The sequence below is a fragment of the Peromyscus leucopus genome, chromosome 8a (genome assembly GCF_004664715.2).
Source record: "Peromyscus leucopus breed LL Stock chromosome 8a, UCI_PerLeu_2.1, whole genome shotgun sequence".
NCBI classification, from domain to species: Eukaryota; Metazoa; Chordata; class Mammalia; order Rodentia; family Cricetidae; genus Peromyscus; species Peromyscus leucopus.
Window position 1 is genome coordinate 39,735,020 of NC_051085.1, and position 19,655 is coordinate 39,754,674.

The 19,655-nt window shown below is 39.7% G+C and overlaps 1 protein-coding gene across 1 annotated transcript; it reads right to left on the reverse strand.

Moving 5' to 3' along the window:
* Window positions 1–1,852: 1,852 nt before the first annotated feature.
* On the reverse strand, window positions 1,853–7,047 carry Smim28 (small integral membrane protein 28). Its single transcript, XM_028860684.2, has 2 exons — window positions 6,686–7,047; window positions 1,853–2,522 (listed from the first exon to the last, which is right to left on the reverse strand). The coding sequence occupies exons 1-2, from the start codon at window positions 6,794–6,796 to the stop codon at window positions 2,160–2,162; spliced, it is 474 nt and encodes a 157-aa protein (XP_028716517.1). The 5' UTR covers window positions 6,797–7,047; the 3' UTR covers window positions 1,853–2,159.
* Window positions 7,048–19,655: the final 12,608 nt, after the last annotated feature.

Consider the following 19,655-nt stretch of genomic DNA (forward strand, 5'->3'; position numbering starts at 1 on the left):
GTGTTATTGGCGATCAAACTCAGGTCCTTTTGCTTGCCTGACAAAACACTCCTCGGTCCTGTGTGTTTGTTGTTAAAGGCAAACTTTTCTAGGAGAAGCCCCTTTCCCTTACAGATCTCCCCTTAAGTCCCGAGACCAGATCAGTCTCTGGTGAAGGAACTGAAACCGTATGATGATTGTGATGCTATTCTTCTCCGTGTTTGGAATGTGCCTGTCTTCATAGGGTGGTTTCCAGATCCCAGAACCAAATCAGGGTTCTGATGACAAAAAAAAGGAAGGAAGAAGGGAAAAAAGGAAAGAATCAGCTACCCCACACACAACTAGATTCTTAGGTCAGAGCACTCTGCGGAAGGCTGTGTGCTTAGATCCTCACTGCGCTTGGTCATTTATTTCCTTTGAAGACCCTTAGAGAATTTTTATTACAAGATATTTCCATAAAAGCAATTCTATTGATTTTCCACTTTCATAGGTTATATTTGTTTTAGTTTTCAGAGCTAAAACCATTATTCCTATCAGATTACATTTTAAAAACAAAAGTGCCCTATTTTTGCCAACTTGGTTGTTTTCCTAAAATATGTAACACTGCAAATATGCCATAAAAATATAAAAAAGACAAAAGCTACACTGTTTTGATCATCTGGACTCATCAAAGCATTGTCTAATTTATATTGTAAAAACAAGAAAAGTTAGCCGGGCGCTGGTGGCACACGTCTTTAATCCCAGCACTTGGGAAGCAGAGACAGGTGGATCTCTGTGAGTTCGAGGCCAGCCTGGTCTACAGAGTGAGTTCCAGGAAAGGCACAAAGCTACACAGAGAAACCCTGTCTCGAAAAACAAAAAACAAAAAACAAAACCTAATAAAAGTTGTTTTTAATAAAGTATATTAGTAATATTTTAAGAATTATGTCATACACACACACACACACACACACACACACACACACACAGTCTACTTTGTCATCTCCATTGTGACCCACCTCCCAAGTGCGAACACTACTTCCCCACTTAAAACTCATCAAGGCAGACTGTTATGAACCCCAAACTGGCCAGCAGTGAGAGCCCCGAATCCATGAGGAGTATGGACTGAAGTTCCACTTGAATGATATTTGTGGGAAAACATCTTTTGTTACAGAAGGCGCTCCTTCTCAGGACATGGAGGCCAGGCTTCTGGTCATAGTTCTGCCTTTACAGGTCTGTTAGAGTGACCACGTGACTTTGCTCTAGTTTGGATGTTTATAAAGCCAGGGTTGGGATTATGTGGTTTACGAGGTTTCTGTTAGAGGCAAATCTGTTCCATTTAACCATATGATCCCAATTTTTTTGACCTTTATTTCCAATGGTGAAGATGACAGCCGAGTCAATGATGGTGTTCTAGTGCCATACGGTAGTGCTATAGTTTGTGAAAATGATGTAGCATGGATAATAGTAAGACAGCGCAAGATTATAGTAACCGGCACGTCTAGGTAGCACTCGTGCCCTGGGAGACATTCCCATGGAACCCAGACAAATTCCATCCCCGCTCCAGAAACTGAACCAGAGGGCAAATATGAGAGCCATACAAAAAGGAAATACTAGAAAGGGTTATTTTTTAAACTAAAATATTTGCAGACCTCTATGTCTACTTATCCTGAAACACAGACCATGACTATTTACAGTACAATTTTTCTCGAAGCTCTAGGGATGTCTTCTATTCTTCTAGAACTCTCAATGTTTCTTGAAATGGTCACAGAAGTAGAAGCTAAGCGACCCTGCAAAAATGATTGAGGAAAACAAATTTCACGTGGAGGGAAAAGCAATGGCCTTTAGCTGGTCCGGCCTTTTTTCCCTGACTCTTCAGAACCGATTCCTAAGCTATAAATCAGTCATTTAGTTAAATCAGTCATCCGACTGTTCATTTCTTTTCTCAGCACACAACTTCTCCACGTTTCTGAGGGGTGTTGCTGATTTAGGGGAGCTCAGTTATATCTAAGGACTTGGGGGAATCTCTTCCCTAAGGAACTGGGAAGTAGCTAAATCTGATACTTGGAAAGGAGCCTAGGGTAGGGTGGCAGCGAGTCTCATCTCCTTGGGTCTGGATGGCCTCTCTTCCCCAGTTCGGTCTGTAAGAGTCGGGAACATTTTTTAAAGGGTTTCCAGAGAGTTAGGCTTTGCTCCTCTGGTCAGGGTGACTCTTCTCCATTCTGAGGCTCCGTGTCCAGGACGTCTATCCCAGGAGGATTCCCCGTGGCTTCTTCATAGGAGGGTGGCAGGCAGGTCAAGTGCAGGGTCCCAAAGACCGGCAGTGGAGAGTAGGGGACACTCTGCTCGCTGCCCCAAGGTAGGCTGGGCAAGAAGTCAGTCACCTCTCCAGAAGGGGACTCTGGGAGGTCGATGCTGAATACCTGGCCTTGGGGCCGTGGGGCCTGGCAGCGTCTGTACAGGAAAAGCAGCAGGAAAGCCAAGAAGAGCATAATGGTGGCCGGAAGCAGGATGCACAGGAAAGGCTCCACATCCGCCTGGGTGGAACTCAGCTGCTGGGTGCCCTGGAGTAAGGAATGAGAGGAGTTCAAACATGAGGGAAGGTGGGCCCTTGCCAGTGTCGCTCATGGACCCCTAGGTGAAATAATGTGAATGACACCCCAAGTGTGCATTCAGAATGTCCAAGCACACATTGATACCGAAGTTAAAATGTTAGAATACCTTTACTTTGGTATTCTAAGAGTAATATACCTCTTATTTTTTTTCACTGGGAACCCTTATCATTTATCTACTTACTTTGTTTAATATTAGGTCAACAGTGTTTTTGTTGGCACAGAAGACTCACATAATGTTCATCTTTAATTCTGGAACAAAATTTCACATGGTTATAAGTTCATAGCACATGTGAATAATTAATGAGTTCAGATTTGATAGCTGCACTTATAGTTATAATTAAGCCTGATTGTGTAATATTGGTATGACAAATATAGAATTGAAAATTCTATCGATCTACATATTTATTTTTATTTTTGTAGGACATGTTGAGACAGGGCCTTGCTGTGTAATCCTGGCTAGATTTGAACTTGTAGAGATTCTCTTTGCCTCTGCCTCCTGGGTGCTGGGATCACAGGTATATACCACTACCTGTGACCTGAAAGTTTCTGAAATTTTAAGAAAAAAGAATTCACACATAATACAACATGGTGACTCAAATCTGTAATCCCAGCACTAGGGGAGGGGAAGGAGTAGAAGGAGGAGGAACATGAGTCTAGCCTTGGCTACATAGCGAGCTTGAGATCAGCCTGGGGTACATGAGTCAAAACACACAAGCAAATTACAAGTAAATTCCCATACAACCTAAAAGATCTTAATTTTGTAGTGTTAGCTAAAATAATAATAATAATAATAATAATAATAATAATAATAGTTCCTGATGGAGTAAATAATATCATGAATTGATGCTTGAATAGCAAAGTTGAAATGCAGCCTAAAAATACTGTTGTAATTGCATGTATATTGTTTTAAGATCAGTCGCTAAGGATGTATTTCAAAGTTTCTGTATTATATCAATAAAGCACAAAGTAAAAATGCAAATATCTGCAACCATGGGAAAGCAAATATTTTAAAGGTGAAAATGTGTTTAAAATAATAATAATAATAATAATAATAATAATAATAATAATAATAATAAAGTGGACTGGAGAGATTACTCAGAGGTTAAGAGCATTGTGTGCTCTTTGAGAGGTCCTGAGTTCAATTCCCAGCAACCATTTGGTGGCTCACGACCATCTATAATTAGATCTGATGCCCTCTTCCAGTATGCAGGCAAAACATGCATACAGAACACTGTATATATAATAAATAAACAAATCTTTAAAAATAAAGAAAGCAGGAAAAAGAGAAAGAAAGAGAAAAAGAAAAAGAAGCAAATGAAATAGCAAGCTCTGGCTGGAGACATGGCTCAGCGGTTAAGAGCACTGGCTGCTGTTCCAGAGGTCCTGAGTTCAATTCCCAGCACCCACAGGGTGTCTCACAACCATCTGTAATGAGATCTGGTGCCCTCTTCTGGCTGCAGGGATACACGCAAACAACACTGTATACATAATAAATAAATCTTTTAAAAAATGCTAAAAAAAAGAAAAGAAAAGAAAAGAAATAGCAAGCTCATTGCGTAAGAATAGTAGGCTTAGGCACTCTCGTGAGAGCTGATGCTCTCCCTCCTCACTTTTACTTTTAGAGTTCTGTCTCATTTTGATGGTCAGGATGACTGACTCGTCTTGCTTTGTGTGGATAATCTTTTCTTATTCCCGAAGACTTCACAATGTGTGTTTTCTGGCTCAAAATGAGATGGTTGATTCTGTGCTTATACTGCCAGATATTTTATTCTTGGTAATGTACGAATTCAGAGCTTTTAGCTCAAGCAGCCTCAAAACCAAAGGCCTCCTTAAGAAGCAGAGCAGCTGTGATCTTTGGGCTAGACAGCTATCTTTTTGAAATCCCTCTCTTTTGTGACCAGGGAGAACACTTAGCATCTCCGGACATGAGTTTTCTCCTCTTGGAAATGGAAATAATGGTGTCCGATTTTGAGGATTAGCAAAGGAATGAAGTGAATTACTGTGCATAAAGATCTCAGTGGATCTTTATCTTCATGTTTCAGGGGACTCAAATTTACTAGCAGTAAAATATTGAAGACAGCTGGGTGGTGTTGGTGCATACCTTTAATCCCAGCACTTGGGAGGCAGAGGCAGGTGAGTTCGAGGCCAGTGTGGTCTACAGAGTGAGTTCCAGAACAGCCAAGGCTGTTACACAGAGAAACCCTGTCTCAAAAAAAACCCCCAAATCCAAAAAACAAAACAAAAAACCCCTAAAATAAGTAAATAAATAAATAAATAAAATACTGAAGACAACCAGGAGAAACCTAGAAATTGTATTGATAAGGCTAGAAAATATGATGAGCATAAAACCTAGCATTACTAAATTTATATTTATTGTGTATATATGTATATATTCATAAAAAATTAGTAATATATTTTGTGTGTGGTTGCTGTGTTTTAAACTAGAGATTTCTTTTGTTTTCTTCTATATAATCTAGTTTAATATCAGAATAATATACTTACAATCTATTGTGACATAACATAGGCCATTGATTATAAAAGTATAAGAATTCATAAAACTATAAAGGAATCCATTGAAATAAATCAATTTTGAGTAAAAAAGAAAGTTAATTACAACTGGTTTTCTCTTTCTAGTTTAATCATTAATATGTTAAAGCTACCATCACCTTTAAAACAATCATCACTCCAAAAAACACAGATCTTTTTTTTGCAATGTGTTTTAAAATTTATTCTATATCAATAACAGATGATAATGGTTTCTGGTTTACTATGGTCATCAAATTTTAAATTCTCTATTACACCTGATAAATTTAATATGCACTGGATACAAAGATACTTAACATTCTCTTTAAAAGATTTTATGTAACAGATGCTGTTGTTTACAATGATGCCACATTTAATATTATCAATATTAGTTTAAAAAAACTGGGAAAAGAAAAATAATACAGTCTTAAATGAAATCATTATTATTGTTGGTTGATTACTTTTGTCCAAATACTAAATAGTATTAGAAGTGTTTTTGTTTTGTTTTATTATTTAACATGCAGAGTACTACAATCTCTTGAGACAAAGTACTATATTTTTTTCACTTAAGAAAATTTCAGAGTTGTAGGGCAAATGTATTATAGCATTCTTAATTTCTTTATTTGATTATTCATGTTATGATTATTGAAATTTTTGTGTGTCCTTAATATAGAAAAGTTATTATTCCTGCTCAACAGTTCTAAAATCCTTTCCTATACTCCAACTAGCTTCTTAACTTTTAAAAATTTTCTGAGGTTTGTGTTTACTTAGGGACATTTTAGAAAAATACTGAGATTAAGGTATAACATGTGAAGGATCTATCTTTCTATATATCAATATGTTTTTCTATAAATTAAGGTTTAGGAGATTTTAAACACCAATCTCTCCAGCTTTCTAGATAACAAGAAAATAAGTTTATTTCCCTTTATTGTGTGGTCAGCATGCCATTTATTTAGGCTCTGATTGTAGCATCTTTGTTCTTAGATTTCTATAATTTTTTTTCTTTAATGTTGCTCAGACTGACACTATTTTGGTGATTTGCCAGACAACTCCAAGCAGCTGCTATATTTCTTAGTAAAAGAGAAAACTCCTTAATCCCCTGCCCTCCTTCCTGAAGATTAGCAGTGGTTTCTGCGAACTATTAGACACATGCTCACTACACAGCCAGGAACAACAGCCTAACCTCTTAGTTCGTATATAGTGTCTAGAGATTGCACACGGAGCAAAGAACACGACTAAAACACATCAAAAAGCTCTTGGTTCCTAGACTCAGGTGTTCTTTGATCTAAAATTGATAGAACAGATATTCCTATGATACATTGGTGATTGCCAAGCCCTCCCCAAACTCTCAATCTATAATTGATAGAACAAATATTTCTATGATACATTGGTGATTGCTAAGCCTCCCCCCCCACTCTCATGTTGCTTCTTACAGACTGTTAATCAGAGAACTCATATTTTTATTATATCAATTTAATACTCAATGTGGCCACACTAAGTTTTAAAACCTGAAAACACAGGCAATGTTGGATTAAAGATCTAAGAAACATACGTTGGGGGAAGGAATGACTGAATCCATAGATACAGACCTGCAGCTGGGTCTCCAGAAGTGGCAGGCTTGGTTCGCTGGTCAGCCACTCGTACGTCCCCCGGCCAGCATGGCCAAACTTCCTCCAGCTGCTGCCCAGCAGCCGCCTCATGTTTCCATCTGCTGATGCCCTGGCCACCCTTCCACCCTGCTGTCCAGATTCCACAATGCTGCTTGCTCTTGGCTGGGATTCCGGGTGCGTGTGTTGGTAAACCTGTCTTCCAATGAGTGGTAACAGGGAAAATAATCCAAGCAGAGGGACGTCTCCGGACTGCCTTTAAACTCAGTGCTTTTGGATTGGTTTTTGTGGCCTTTCTCACCAGCAAGGTTGGAAAATGTTTAGAAATGGGACAGATTCCAGGTGAGTTTCCTGCATTGCACTGTTACAAAGTATGGTCTCATGCTCTCAGTGCATCAAGAGTTGTTCATATTTAGATGTAACTAAGACCCGCCTCCTTTCCTTACCATTTCCTTCTCAGAGACATATCTGATCAAGCAAAACCACACAGACTGAATTATCATCAACGATTTCTGGATTCTATAGTACAGAACAGCAAAGAGGTATTTGGTAGAGAAGCAAGAGCCATTAATAATTCTTCACTGAATTATTTAGATGAAAGATGCTTAATGATAAAATTGTACAGAAGCCAGATGGACAATAGCTAAGATTGTTTGGATGTGATGTTTGCTGATTTCATTTTTAAAAAAATCGAATTACCAGTATCTAAATAGCCTTCCTTCTGATTATCTTGTAAACTTTATACAAATACTGACAAGCTTCAAATGCGAGGTTTTCAGATTGAATGGTTTCTAGGCTAACTTGGGGATATTTAATTACATGTGTGTGCTAATTAATATTTGGAGCATTGTCTTAGCCTGTTTATGTTACTGTAACAGAGTAGCTAAGAGTGGGGAACTCATGATGTGTTACAGATCTGAAGTCAGCAAAGTCCGATATCAAGGTGCTAGCATTTGGTATGTGGTGAGGAGATGTTTCCTGTGTCCTCACCTGGTGGAAGATAGAAGATCTGGCTAGTCATAAAGCTGTGTGACACCTTCATAAGGATACCAGTCCTACTCAGGAAGGAGTTGATATCACGGCCTAATGACCTCTGAGGCCCACCTCTCGATTCTGTCACATTGGCAATACCTAAATTTGGGAGGGGACACACATTCAAACCACAGCAGACATTGGGGATGAAGTGATTGTCACAGACTGAAATATTTCTTAACTTGGATTTTTTTTCTCCTGAATTAGAATTACCATCTATTGGCCCTTGGTGGCCTATGGTTATGTTTTAGGGAGTCACAGACTTATAGATAGGTGCAATTTGCGGGAGAGGACCCATAGTTACTGTTGACTTTTCAAAGACTGCTGTTGTGCCTGGTGGAACTTCGTCCTTGCCTAGTTCACTTGTGTTGTGAATGTTTGCCTGGTTTCCCGGTGCCCTCTCAGTATCCTCGTATACGTCTTTCCTGCCTTATCCTTTTGTTTATTCTGTTTATTGTGCAGTTAGCTGACTTTGTACTTTCAGGTAAAATACTGCCTTGTTTGTTGACACATTATTACCAGAAGCATCCAGCCACCTGTACCTTGTTGTGTGGTACTGTTCCTGGGGAGATGTGACCAAATGGCTACTCACCTCAGATAGGGAACTGATGCCAGACTAAAGTCACTGTACCACCGAAGTTCAACATGCTAGCCAGTTTGTTTTACTGGGTTAATTACAACAATAAGAGTGAAGGGTTATTTACAGGAGCAGACATGACAACTGAATCACCAGAGTCCACCTCAACATAGGTGGCAGATCATGACACCTAGAAACCTGAACTGCACTGACCAACCTGCAGGCGACTGAATGGATTAGAAAGTATCCTTTCAAGGCAGCTTAGTTCTTTGGTCTGAGCTTTTTCCAGGCAGTTCAGCTTGTCTGAAAGTGTCTCTTAGCAGTCCTTCTTATTTCTGTATTTTGGGGAAGGGAGGGGGGTCTATTGAATCTGGTCAGTTTTAGGGACTTCCTGAAGCCATTGAATTGTCTACTTCCAGAGCTTGCCTGCAGAATGGAATGTTTTACACACACGCACGCACGCATGCACACACACGCATGCACACACCCTTTAGAACAGCCTGTTTTTTCACCATCCTGTAAACATCCCGTGTCTTAGATGAGCTTCCCTCTTTATCTCCCCTTTAACATCCTGTCTTAACCCAAGGAAGGAGCCAAGACCGAGAACAGCGATCATATACACGTGAAGGTGGCGGACGATGGTTCTGTGGTGCTTTTTGAGGTCAAGAGGCAGACAATTAGTGAACCACTGAAAGCCTGTTGTGAAGCACAGGGTTTGTCTGTGAGGCAGATCGGATTCCAGCTGGATGGGCAACCAATCAGTGAAACAGACACACCTGCACAGCTGGAAGCAGAGGCTGCAGATATGACAGGTGTGTTCCAGGGACAGACAGGAAGTACCTACTAAGCAGGGAGCCTGCTACTCTACTCCAGAATTTTGTTACAGATCATGAATACACTCTCAATTAGAAAGCTGCAATTTGGGTCCTACCCTGTTCTTCCATTCCTTGACTGGACGTAAAGTAACTGGTGTATGTGCACAGCATGTTACACTGAAAAACAAAAACAAAAACGAAACAAAAACCCTGAATGGCCAAAATTCTGTTTTGACTGACCCCAAATGGAGATGATGTGGAAGAAGGCACTATTCTGTGACAACACCCCCTTTCTACCTCAGTGGCACGCTCACTTGGCTCTCACCTAGATTCCAGGAAGTCACTTTTCCATCATTATTTTGACCGAAGAACCCAGCACCACAAAACTGCTTGCATACTTTGTTCGACTGGAGATTTTTTTTATGTCTTTCATTTATCTCTGTCAAACTAAAGATGAGTTTATACATTTTTTTTTTTTTGTATGTTGCTGTTGCATTGCAGGACAATCTCTCTTTAAGAAGGGGTAATTCTTGAAAAGAAAATGAATCCTACTTTCTCCTTCAAGTCAACATCTTGTAAAGTAAATTCTTGTTTAAAATGAAAAAAAAAAAGTCCCACTGTTTATCTCCCCTAAAACTGTGTGTCTTAACAAGGTTTCGCCAAGATGGAAGGTCTTACTTAATCTTTTCTCTAAAACTGAAGGAGAACCCTGCACAATGGGAAACCCTGTGTTAGGATGAGGTGTATAATTTTAATTGGGCATGCTAATTAGGTGAGCCAAAGGAGGCTTTTGATTGCTAGACGTTAATATTTTGATAGCTGGACCTTGGTAGTTAGCCTGTCTTTGCAAGTGAATGGAGGTGAAGGTGGAGAAACATGGATGCATAGATATTGAAAATAAAGGATGGGCGAGGGCTCATCCCCAAAGGAGACATTTATAGCACTCCCTTCGGACTCAGAGAACATTGCGGAAGAGAGGCCGAAAGAAGGTAAGGGGTGGTAGATAGGAAGAAGGGCTGTGAATGCCATCTTCCAAGCACTTTATAGCCTTGTCAATTATGAACCCAGAGTAATGGTGCCTATTGACACCAGCCCTACAGAAGTCAGGTGCACCCAACTGTCAGCTATGGATGGGAAGGGGCCTCATGAGACTCCACCACTCACTGCTGAACTATGAGTAACTAACAGATCCTGGAAGATGGAGTAGCATAGTATCCAGCTGTGAACCCACGAGGTTCTAACGCGTAGTTCCAAACCCCTGGTCACACAGAGAGCCCTAGGTAAGTTCTGTGGAACTCAAAACAGAACAAAAAGTCATGAATATGAGAGAGATTTGTAGAGCAGAAGAAGGTTGGCAGTGGTAGGGGGGAAGTCAGGTAGGGTAGGGTACAGAGAGGAGCCAGAGGCATTTATATGCATGTATGAAATTATCAAAGAACAAAATTTATTCATCTTTTTAAATGGGGGTTACAAATTCAGAACAAATTGACACATTATCAGGGAAAACCTCAGCAATTTACTCCTAAGCGCTGAGGAAAATATTTGGTAAGGCATATTAAAACATTTAAAGTAGCCATAATAACAAAAACTTGAAATTCTTAAATGTTTGTAAAATGGTACTTCTAATTCGGATATAAACAGAGAGAGATAGTCTTATCTGAAAGCAAATTCCATAAAGATGTAGCATATGCATAGCATGTCTGAGGGACCTTTGGGGAGATTACATGTTTCATATAAAGTTGCTTGTCTCTGTGCACAGGACAAGTTAATGTTGGCTGGGGTGTGCCTTAGTAGGAGAGCAAGTGATTAGCATTCACAAGGCTCTGAGTTCAGTTCTAAGCATAGAAGAGGAGGAGGAGGAGAAAATGTTAACAATGGGTTTTTCTTTTTTTGCTAACTGGTAGAGTTACAAGCTCTTTTATTTTATGAGACTATGTATGGTTCTTTGCCGATCTACGTTTTACAACATTTTTATGACTATGCAAAATACAAATAAGAGAATGATTCCAAAATTTGCCCAGCCTTGAAGTTCCGTATAAAAGCCACTCTGAGGTAATGTTCTATAATTTCCTGCCTATAATTTCTACCCAAATGAGAATGAGGGGCTATTTCCTCTGAATTCCTGTAGCATGCCGGTTAATCTAATAGCGGCGGTTATTGAGTCAACTATGTATTCTTTCTAAAATAAATCACAGAGTTGTCAGTTGATTTATACAAGAACTCATTGAGGAGACACACACACAACCCTGACCTCTGCTTTGACTCACGATTCTGTGATCTATGCTTAGCTGACAGAGCCAAGGGCCTGGATTTGCTGCAACCTTTCATACAGTTGGATTTCAACTCTAAAATCCATGTGGATTTTAATCATCAAACTTGGTGGTGGTGGTGGGTTTCTATTTTGTTTTCCTTTTAACCTTCATAACATATGCTTATTGTTAATGTTTTTATAGCAAAAGACAGAACATTTCCTTGTTTTTTAAGTGTATGTAAAATTTTAATTTTGACAGCTTTGTACATGTATATAATGTATTTTGATCAGATTATACGCACCCTCTCATTGCCCTCTCATCCCCTCCCCTCCTACTGAACCCTCTTCTTCCCAGCAGGACCCCTACTTTAATCTCTTGTGTGTGTGTGTGTGTGTGTGTGTGTGTGTGTGTGTGTGTGTGTGTGTAGGACCCACTGAGTTTAATTAGCATTGTCTACAGGAGCAGGGTGGGGAGTTATTCACTGATGGGCGATTAACCAGTGGCTACCTCACTGAAGAAAAGGACTCCCCCTTCTCAAGTAGCTGCCAATGGCTTCTCAGGGGAGGGTGGGGTTAATGAGCTCAGTCTCCACCATGATGGAATGATAAAGGGCCAGTCTCATACAGGATATCTGTGATTCCATGAGTGCAAGAGATGGTATTGGGGCTCCATAAACCTCTTAGCCAGCTCACATTTCACTACCCAGAACTTTTTGGGGGGACTGAGGGGAAGTGAATCCATGACCCATAGTCTAGGCCAAGGCTCTACTACTGAACTACACCCAGCTCTGCTCAGGACATTTACGGCTTGGTGTGAAGTACAATACCAGGGTTACTGTCACATCAGCTCCTTCTGGTCTCCTTTGGAAAGCATGAATAGAGAACTCTATTTCCTATTTCATTGTTTGTCTTCTCAGACCGACTTATCTTTCCCTACCTTCTTTTTCTTTCATCTCCTGTGCTCTGTATAGCTGATTTGCTACAATGACTTTAAAAACAGCTGAGATTCTTGGATTTTCCTCCTTTTAATAGTTGTGAATAGAGTTTGCTCTGTTTCATATGCTGCTTTTGGGGCTAGCAATGAAGAAAACTTCCTAAGACACTAATAGGAGATTAAAATGAACCAAACAGAGTGTAAAATGGTAGACATTTCCCCCCATATTAAATTTCTGAGCTGGTAAATACATTTGAGTCTTAGTAAACAGATCAACACAGTGTCTTAAGATGTGGTTACAGGAATTAAATACGCTTGTATCTGATTAGGGAGATAGACAAACGAATCAGCAGACTGCAGGCACTGTTGTGACAGATCACCCTGCCTGAAAAAGACTTCCATGGGGATCCAGGAGGTCACCCAAGGGTCACATATCTGGTGGGGTCTTGCTGAAGGCTTGTCTTGATAATCTGGAAGGAAGCGACAGTTTGACTGAATCCGCTGGCAACATGGATGAAAGAAGACTAAACCCTGTGGTCATTTAAAAAGACAATAGCACAGAATGGCAATAATAGAAACTATAGATATGAAGTTTACTCTGGAAGACCATAAGAACTTATGAGATTGGAGGTTTTCATAGAAAATTAAAAGTTCTAAAGGAATCATTAACATAAAAGGGAAAATACACCCACTGTTGGGTAAGAAAATTAATGGGTCCAAGATACTACCATATTCACGATAGCCAAGATATAGAATCAAAGTATCTAGTAATGATAAATGGATTTTAAAAAAATGGAGTATTATACACCATGAATGAACAGTCAGCCTTAAAAAGAGAAATCATGTCATTTGCAACAACTCGTGTGAACCAAGAAGATCTATGTTAAATAAACCAGGTGCTGAATGTCAAATATCACATAATCTCACTTACATGCGACATCTAGAAATGTTGAATGTCCAGAAGCAAACCAGAAGGGTGGTGACTAGGTGCTGGGGGCCAGGGAGATCAGGAAGTTACTGGTCAGAGGGTACAAATAGATATAAGGCCAAGAGCTGTGAGGGAGAGCATGAAACACAGACAATAACAGCAGCTGTGCACGCTTGAACATTGCAGAGTAGATTTCCTGTGTGCTCATGATGAACATGTGGGAAAGGGCAGTGAGAATGGTCTTAAGTTCCAGTCAACCAATTTTGATGATTTTGTCCATTGTTAGAGTCACCGTTTCAAAGACGGAAAACACTCAGAAATTTCCTTCCTGCCACTTTTTTTTAAAAGTCTTTTTATTATTTTATCAGTTCACCATTTTTTTAGTTCTATCTACAATGGAGAAATATTTTTTTGAGATTTCATTTTACTTTTTTTTTTAGAATTATCAAGGAATAGGATATGAAATTTATAAACTTATGATATGCTATAGTATGTATTTCCAAATAGTTGGCATTTATCTTGTTACAGCTGAAACCATGGAAAATCTAGTCATATTTAAATTAGAATAACAATCACAAATGTTTCAAAATTAATTAGTACTTTTTTAAAGACTTATTTTATTGTACATGTGTGAGTGTTTTGTCTGCATGCGTGTATGTTCATCACGTGTGTGATCAGTCTCACCAGAGTCAGAAGAGGGTGTTGGATCCCCTGTAACCCAAGCTATAGATGATTATAAGCTGCTATGTAGGTAAAGCAAAATTTTCTAAACCACTGAGTCATCTCTCCAGCTCCTAAATAAAAATTCTTAAATTGAAAACACTAGTGGGCAGATACGTTTTTATGAAAAGCTTTATCTAATTTGTCTATGCATATTTTGCTTTGAAAAAAAAAACTGTTGACGTAGTATTCGTACGTGTGTATGAGACAAAATGTGCTGTTTTGATTCTTGTTATGCATTGGTCATTTTTCAAGTGTAGTGAGCATGTCTACTACATTAAGTTTCGTCATGTCTTCATGGTGAGCACATCCTAAGTCTTCTCTTCTAATTTGGGAAATATAATACACTATCTAAATGTACTCAGTGTTACACCCCAGAACAGCAAAGCTGAGTGAGCTCTGTAGCCACTGGTTGACACCCCTGCACTGTATTTCCTTTACCCATGAGTATGACTCAGAGTGGGTTAGATGGAGTGAGGAGCATCATCACTCCATCTAACACCTTACTAGTCTCATGTTATAATACATAGCTGGTATTTTTTTACTCTTTGGGGGCCCACCACCCAACTCCCAAATAAATACACGAAGGCTTATTCTTACTTATGAATGTCTGGCCTTACCTTGGCTTGTTTTTAGCCAGCTTCTCTTAAATTATTCTGTCTACCCTTTGCCTCTGAGCTTTTACCTTCCTCTATTTCTGTATACATTTTCTTTTCTTCTTATTCCATGTCTGGCTGTTTGGCTGGGTGGCTGGCCCCTGGAGTCCTCCTCCTTCCTTTTTTTTAACTTCTTTCTATCTTTTCCTTCTGTTTATTCTCTCTGCCTGGCAGCCCCACCTATTTCTCTCTCCTGTCTCTCTATTGGCTGTTCAGCTCTTTATTAGATCAATCAGGTGTTTCAGACAGGCAAAGTAACACAGCTTCACAGTCAAACAAATGCAACATAAAAGAATGCAACACGTCTTTGCATCATTAAACAAATATTCCACAGCATAAACAAATGTAACACATCTTAAAATAATACTCCACAACAATAATACTATCTACTTGTGTCAAAAAAGAAACAATACTAATATGAAAGGATCATTTTTATTTTGAAGATTAGGAAATTAAGAAAATGATTTTCAGGAGATTTTTATTATTCAAAAGAGCCAGGTCAGAATGTAATTATACTCTACAGTTGATGAAGCCAAGGTGATGGAGACATGTCGGATGAATTAATTAATCTAACTGGTTTCTGATACTGTCATGTAAAGTCATGGGTAGTTCTGAGAAGCTGCCTGAGGTCTGGGAGGCAGATGGCATGAGAGCCTATTGGGAGAGCCATGGATGGAGCTTCCTTAACCCAGAACAGGTAGAGGTTAATATCTTGTAATTTGTATCATTTAAACACATTAGTGAGAAACGCAGTCAAAAGTATGTGTGAACATCACATTAAAGAAATCAGAAACTTCATCTTGGAGTAGTTTGACCAAGAACAAGCCCAAATTTGCATTCTCCACTTTTCTTGGTGTCTTCCATCTCTCTAGCTTATGGTTTCTGGCCTGTCTGTAATCTGTCTGTTGTATGAGTGTGCATCTGTGTGTGCCTGAATGCTGTATTGCCTTGTCTGTCTGTCCTTGTGTTTGTCTCTAACAAAGGGCTTTATGCTCTCTTTTTTAATAGTACAGAAAGTCTAACATGGAGAAGGAATGAGGGATGCTTTATAGAAATCTTTGAGTTTTATAAAGGATTAATTCAGTGGCTCCAGTTGACCCTCATTGACCCAGATAACAAACAGTACTATAAACATCATTTATCAAGCAATATCTGTATGCTGTTTTTATCATCTATTGTAGCAGGAATCTTAGAAGTTCTTACTAATAAAATCAAACCTGAGCCAGGTATTGGGGTAAACTGGAAGGTCAGAGAACCAGAACAAGCCACAGCTACCTCACCTCGCCGGATCCTCAGCTGGTCTTGTTTCCTCACACTGGAGGCTTCTGAGTCCTCATCCAGAATGGGTTCCAGCTGAACTGTGCTGCTCAAAACCTAAAAGCTTAACCAGCCAAAATGCTTCCAGTTTCTGGTCCTCATGCCTTATAAACCTTTCTGCTTTCTACCACCACTCCCTGGGATTAAAGGCTGCTTTCTGGGATTAAAGGCATGAGTCACCATGCCTGGCTGTTTCCAATGTGGCCTTGAACTCACAGAAATCCAGAGGGATTTCTGTCTCTGGAATGCTAGGATTAAAGGTGTGAGTGCCATCATTTTTTAGCCTTTGTATCTAGTGGCTGTTCTGTCTCTGACCCCAGATAAGTTTATTAGGGTGCACAATATTTTGGGGAACACAATACCACCACAATCTATGGTGAATAATTATTGTTCATTATAAAAACCATGCATATAAATACACATGCACTGATGTTTGAGTCAAGGGCATGGAAGAATACATAATACTAAATCTATGCATTAACTTAGGTTTTAAAATTAAATAATAAGATTATTACATGGGAAATCCAAGGCAAGTAAGGTTGGTTGTTCCATTGTTCTCTCAAAGGCAGGTTAAACAAACAGGCTCATTACACAATACTATAGCAGTCTTTAGTGATCTTAATGTGTATTATTACATCAGCTCTGAGGTCCAGCAAAAGTTCAAGTCTCTTAGAATATATACTAGCTGGTTTTGTGTGTCAACTTGACACAAGTTGGAGTCATCAGAGAGGAAGGAGCCATAGTTGAGGAAATGCCTCCATGAGATCCAGCTGTAAGGCATTTTCTCATTTAGTGATCAATAGGGGAGGCCCAGTCCATGATGGGTGGTGCCATCCCTGGACATTGGTCTTGGGTTCTATAAGAAGGTGGGCTAAGCAAGCCATGGGGAACAAGCCAGTAAGCAGCACCCCTCCATGGCCTCTGCATCAGCTCCTCCCTCTGGGATCGATCCTGCCATGTTTAAGTTCCTGTCATGACTTTCTTCAGATGAACAGCAATGTGGAAGTATAAGCCTAATAAACCCTTTCCTCCCCAACTTGCTTTTTTGGTCATGATGTTTCATTGCAGCAATAGAAACCCTAACGAAGACTGAATGTAAGAGACATTTTCACAATATCTGTATACAACATGAATGGAATAAGCAAGCAGCATCATTACTTAAGTGTGGGAAGAACTGACCATCACTGTACCCCCTGGAATTATAACTAGTCAGTTCTGGGGGATCTAAATCCAAAATTAAGGTGTCTGTGGGGAATTGTCCCTTAGCTCTGGCTAGCCTCTGACACTCCTCGTTAAAGTCTGGTTTTGCTTAATTTTTTTCAGAGTGGGCTCTGCATTACCCCATGCGTGCTTGGTAACTTTTAACAGGGGTTCAGATTGTGTTGACCCGATCTTTGGGAAATTGAAGGGATTAAATGAAGGATTCGTTCTTTAGAGCTGATCTGTGTTAGGACTGCCGGGCAATCACCCACCAGAAAGCATTTAGAGCCACGTTTAAAAGCTGGGGACGGAAAGTGGGTGATTCAGAAGCATTAGCTCTGTCTCCAGCCCCAGGGTGACAGTAGCACCTTCAACCCTGCCCTTTCTGCTCAGGTTTCAGATTGGCTTCCCGGGGCTTGAGAAAGTAGCCCCATTCCTGGTGAGTGCTGCCAGCATCAAAATAAAACGAAGCACCAAGAGAAACCAGACCCTCTGAGCAAACAACATTAAACAAGTAAACAAAAACCAATCAATTGTGCTGTGGGATGTCTTTCTCTATGCTATGAATCTGTTTTTATTACCATTGGTTAATAAAGAAGCTGCTTTGGACTACAGCAAGACAGGATATAGCCAGGAGGGAAATCCAATCCCAGATAGAGGGAGAAGAGGGCAGAGTCGAGATGCCAGAGAGCTGCCCTAGAAGCAAGATGTGAAAGTCCCAGTAAGCCACTGGTCATGTGGTGACACATAGATTAATAGAAATGGGTTAATTTAAGATGTAAGAACTAGTTAGTAATAAGCCTGAGCCATAGGCCAAATAGTTTGTAATTAATATTAGGCCTCTGAATGATTATTTTATAAGCTGCTGTGGTACCAAGCAGAACAGAGAAAAGTCTCCGGCTACACAATTGAGCAAAATCTCAGGCTGAGCAAAATGGAACCCGGACATTCTGGGGAGAATTAGCTGCCTAATCTCGTGGGCAAGATGAGCTTTTATGTGTGTCTGAAATAGTCAGAGCATTTTCATCTTTCCCAGAAAGGGATTCATCCATGTTGAAGTTCATTTATATGTATGTGTGTGTGTGTGTGTGTGTGTGTGTGTGTGTGTTTGGTTTTTTGAGACAGGGTTTCTCTGTGTAGTTTTGCACCTTCCCTGGAATGCCACCACCACCCAGCTCATTTATGTGTTTTGATCTTGTGTGATTTCATTCATTTTGTAAGGGTCTGAGAAAACACTGAAGACCCAGACTCAAACAGTATTCAAGAGCAAAGAGCGTTTATTCTAGCCTGCGGGCTAGAACACCCATACAAAATGGCAGTGACCCTGAGGAGCATGCAGGCCTCTTTTAAGCATAACTAGGGGAATTTCAGGAACAGTTAGGTCATCTCAAACATAATTGGTCAAGCAAGCAGCAATTACACTAGTTTCCTTTTAATTGTCTGAGGTTCAGTTTTACCATTTTTGGACATAGTTGAGCAAATTTGGGTAAGTCAGGACATGACTCCTGACCCCACAGGCAAGAGAGTCATTTGTGGCATTTAAGGTGTGCCAGAAAAGAGATAAAAGCCCGAAAACAAAATGCCAAGTGCTGGCACTCGCTGACTCCCAAAAGCTGTTGGATCCCTGTTTTAAGTGAGGAAAAGGCCACAACTAGCTATTTTGGACAAACTTATGATTTATAAATTGAGTAAAAGCTTAGATTTAGATGGAGGGCAATGGCAGTGAGAATATTATAAAAAATGTAGGGTGTAAGTATTACTCTTGGTTAGGAGCATATACTGTGTGGTTTCCCAGTGGTCAGGCAGATGCTTTAGCAATATGTTTATGCACCTGGAGTATCACTATTGAAATACTGAGAAGCATGGCATTCATACCAAGTTCAAGGCCCAAATTATCCAGATGAAAGCCTTTGAATTGAAATGTGCATTATTTAACAGTCCTATTTTGGGATATGCAATTGGGATACTGGTGATTTAATTTGGGGACACTAGATTTAAAATGCCAACTTTAATCTGTATTTGTATTTTAAACCTCATTCCTTAAAAAGGAAAAACTAATATTCAATACATTAAAAAAGTATTTTTTATTCAAAATAATTTCTTCGTACAATATATTTGGATCATAGTCCCCCCCCATCTCCTCCAAAATCCTCCCCACCCATCCTAATCCACATCAACAAATAGGGAAATAAACAAGACAGAATAAAATAAAACAAACAGAAGAAAATAAAGAAAAAGCAATGAGAAACACATATACAACCCATAAAAACACAAAATAGGAAATAATAACAAATAAGCAAAAATCTAGTAAGGTAAAAATATGTCCAAACAAAGCATTATAAGAAAAAAAGTCTCCAAAATACCATTGTGTTTGATTTGTGTTGGCAGCTATTCTGAGTATGGGACCTGCCCTTAAGTATGGTTTGAATACCCAGTGAGACTTCACTGGGGTGTCAGAGTCCAGCTCTAACCTGTTGAAGGGTTCTTCGGAGGAGGAGAGAGGAATGAGGAAGTATTAGATA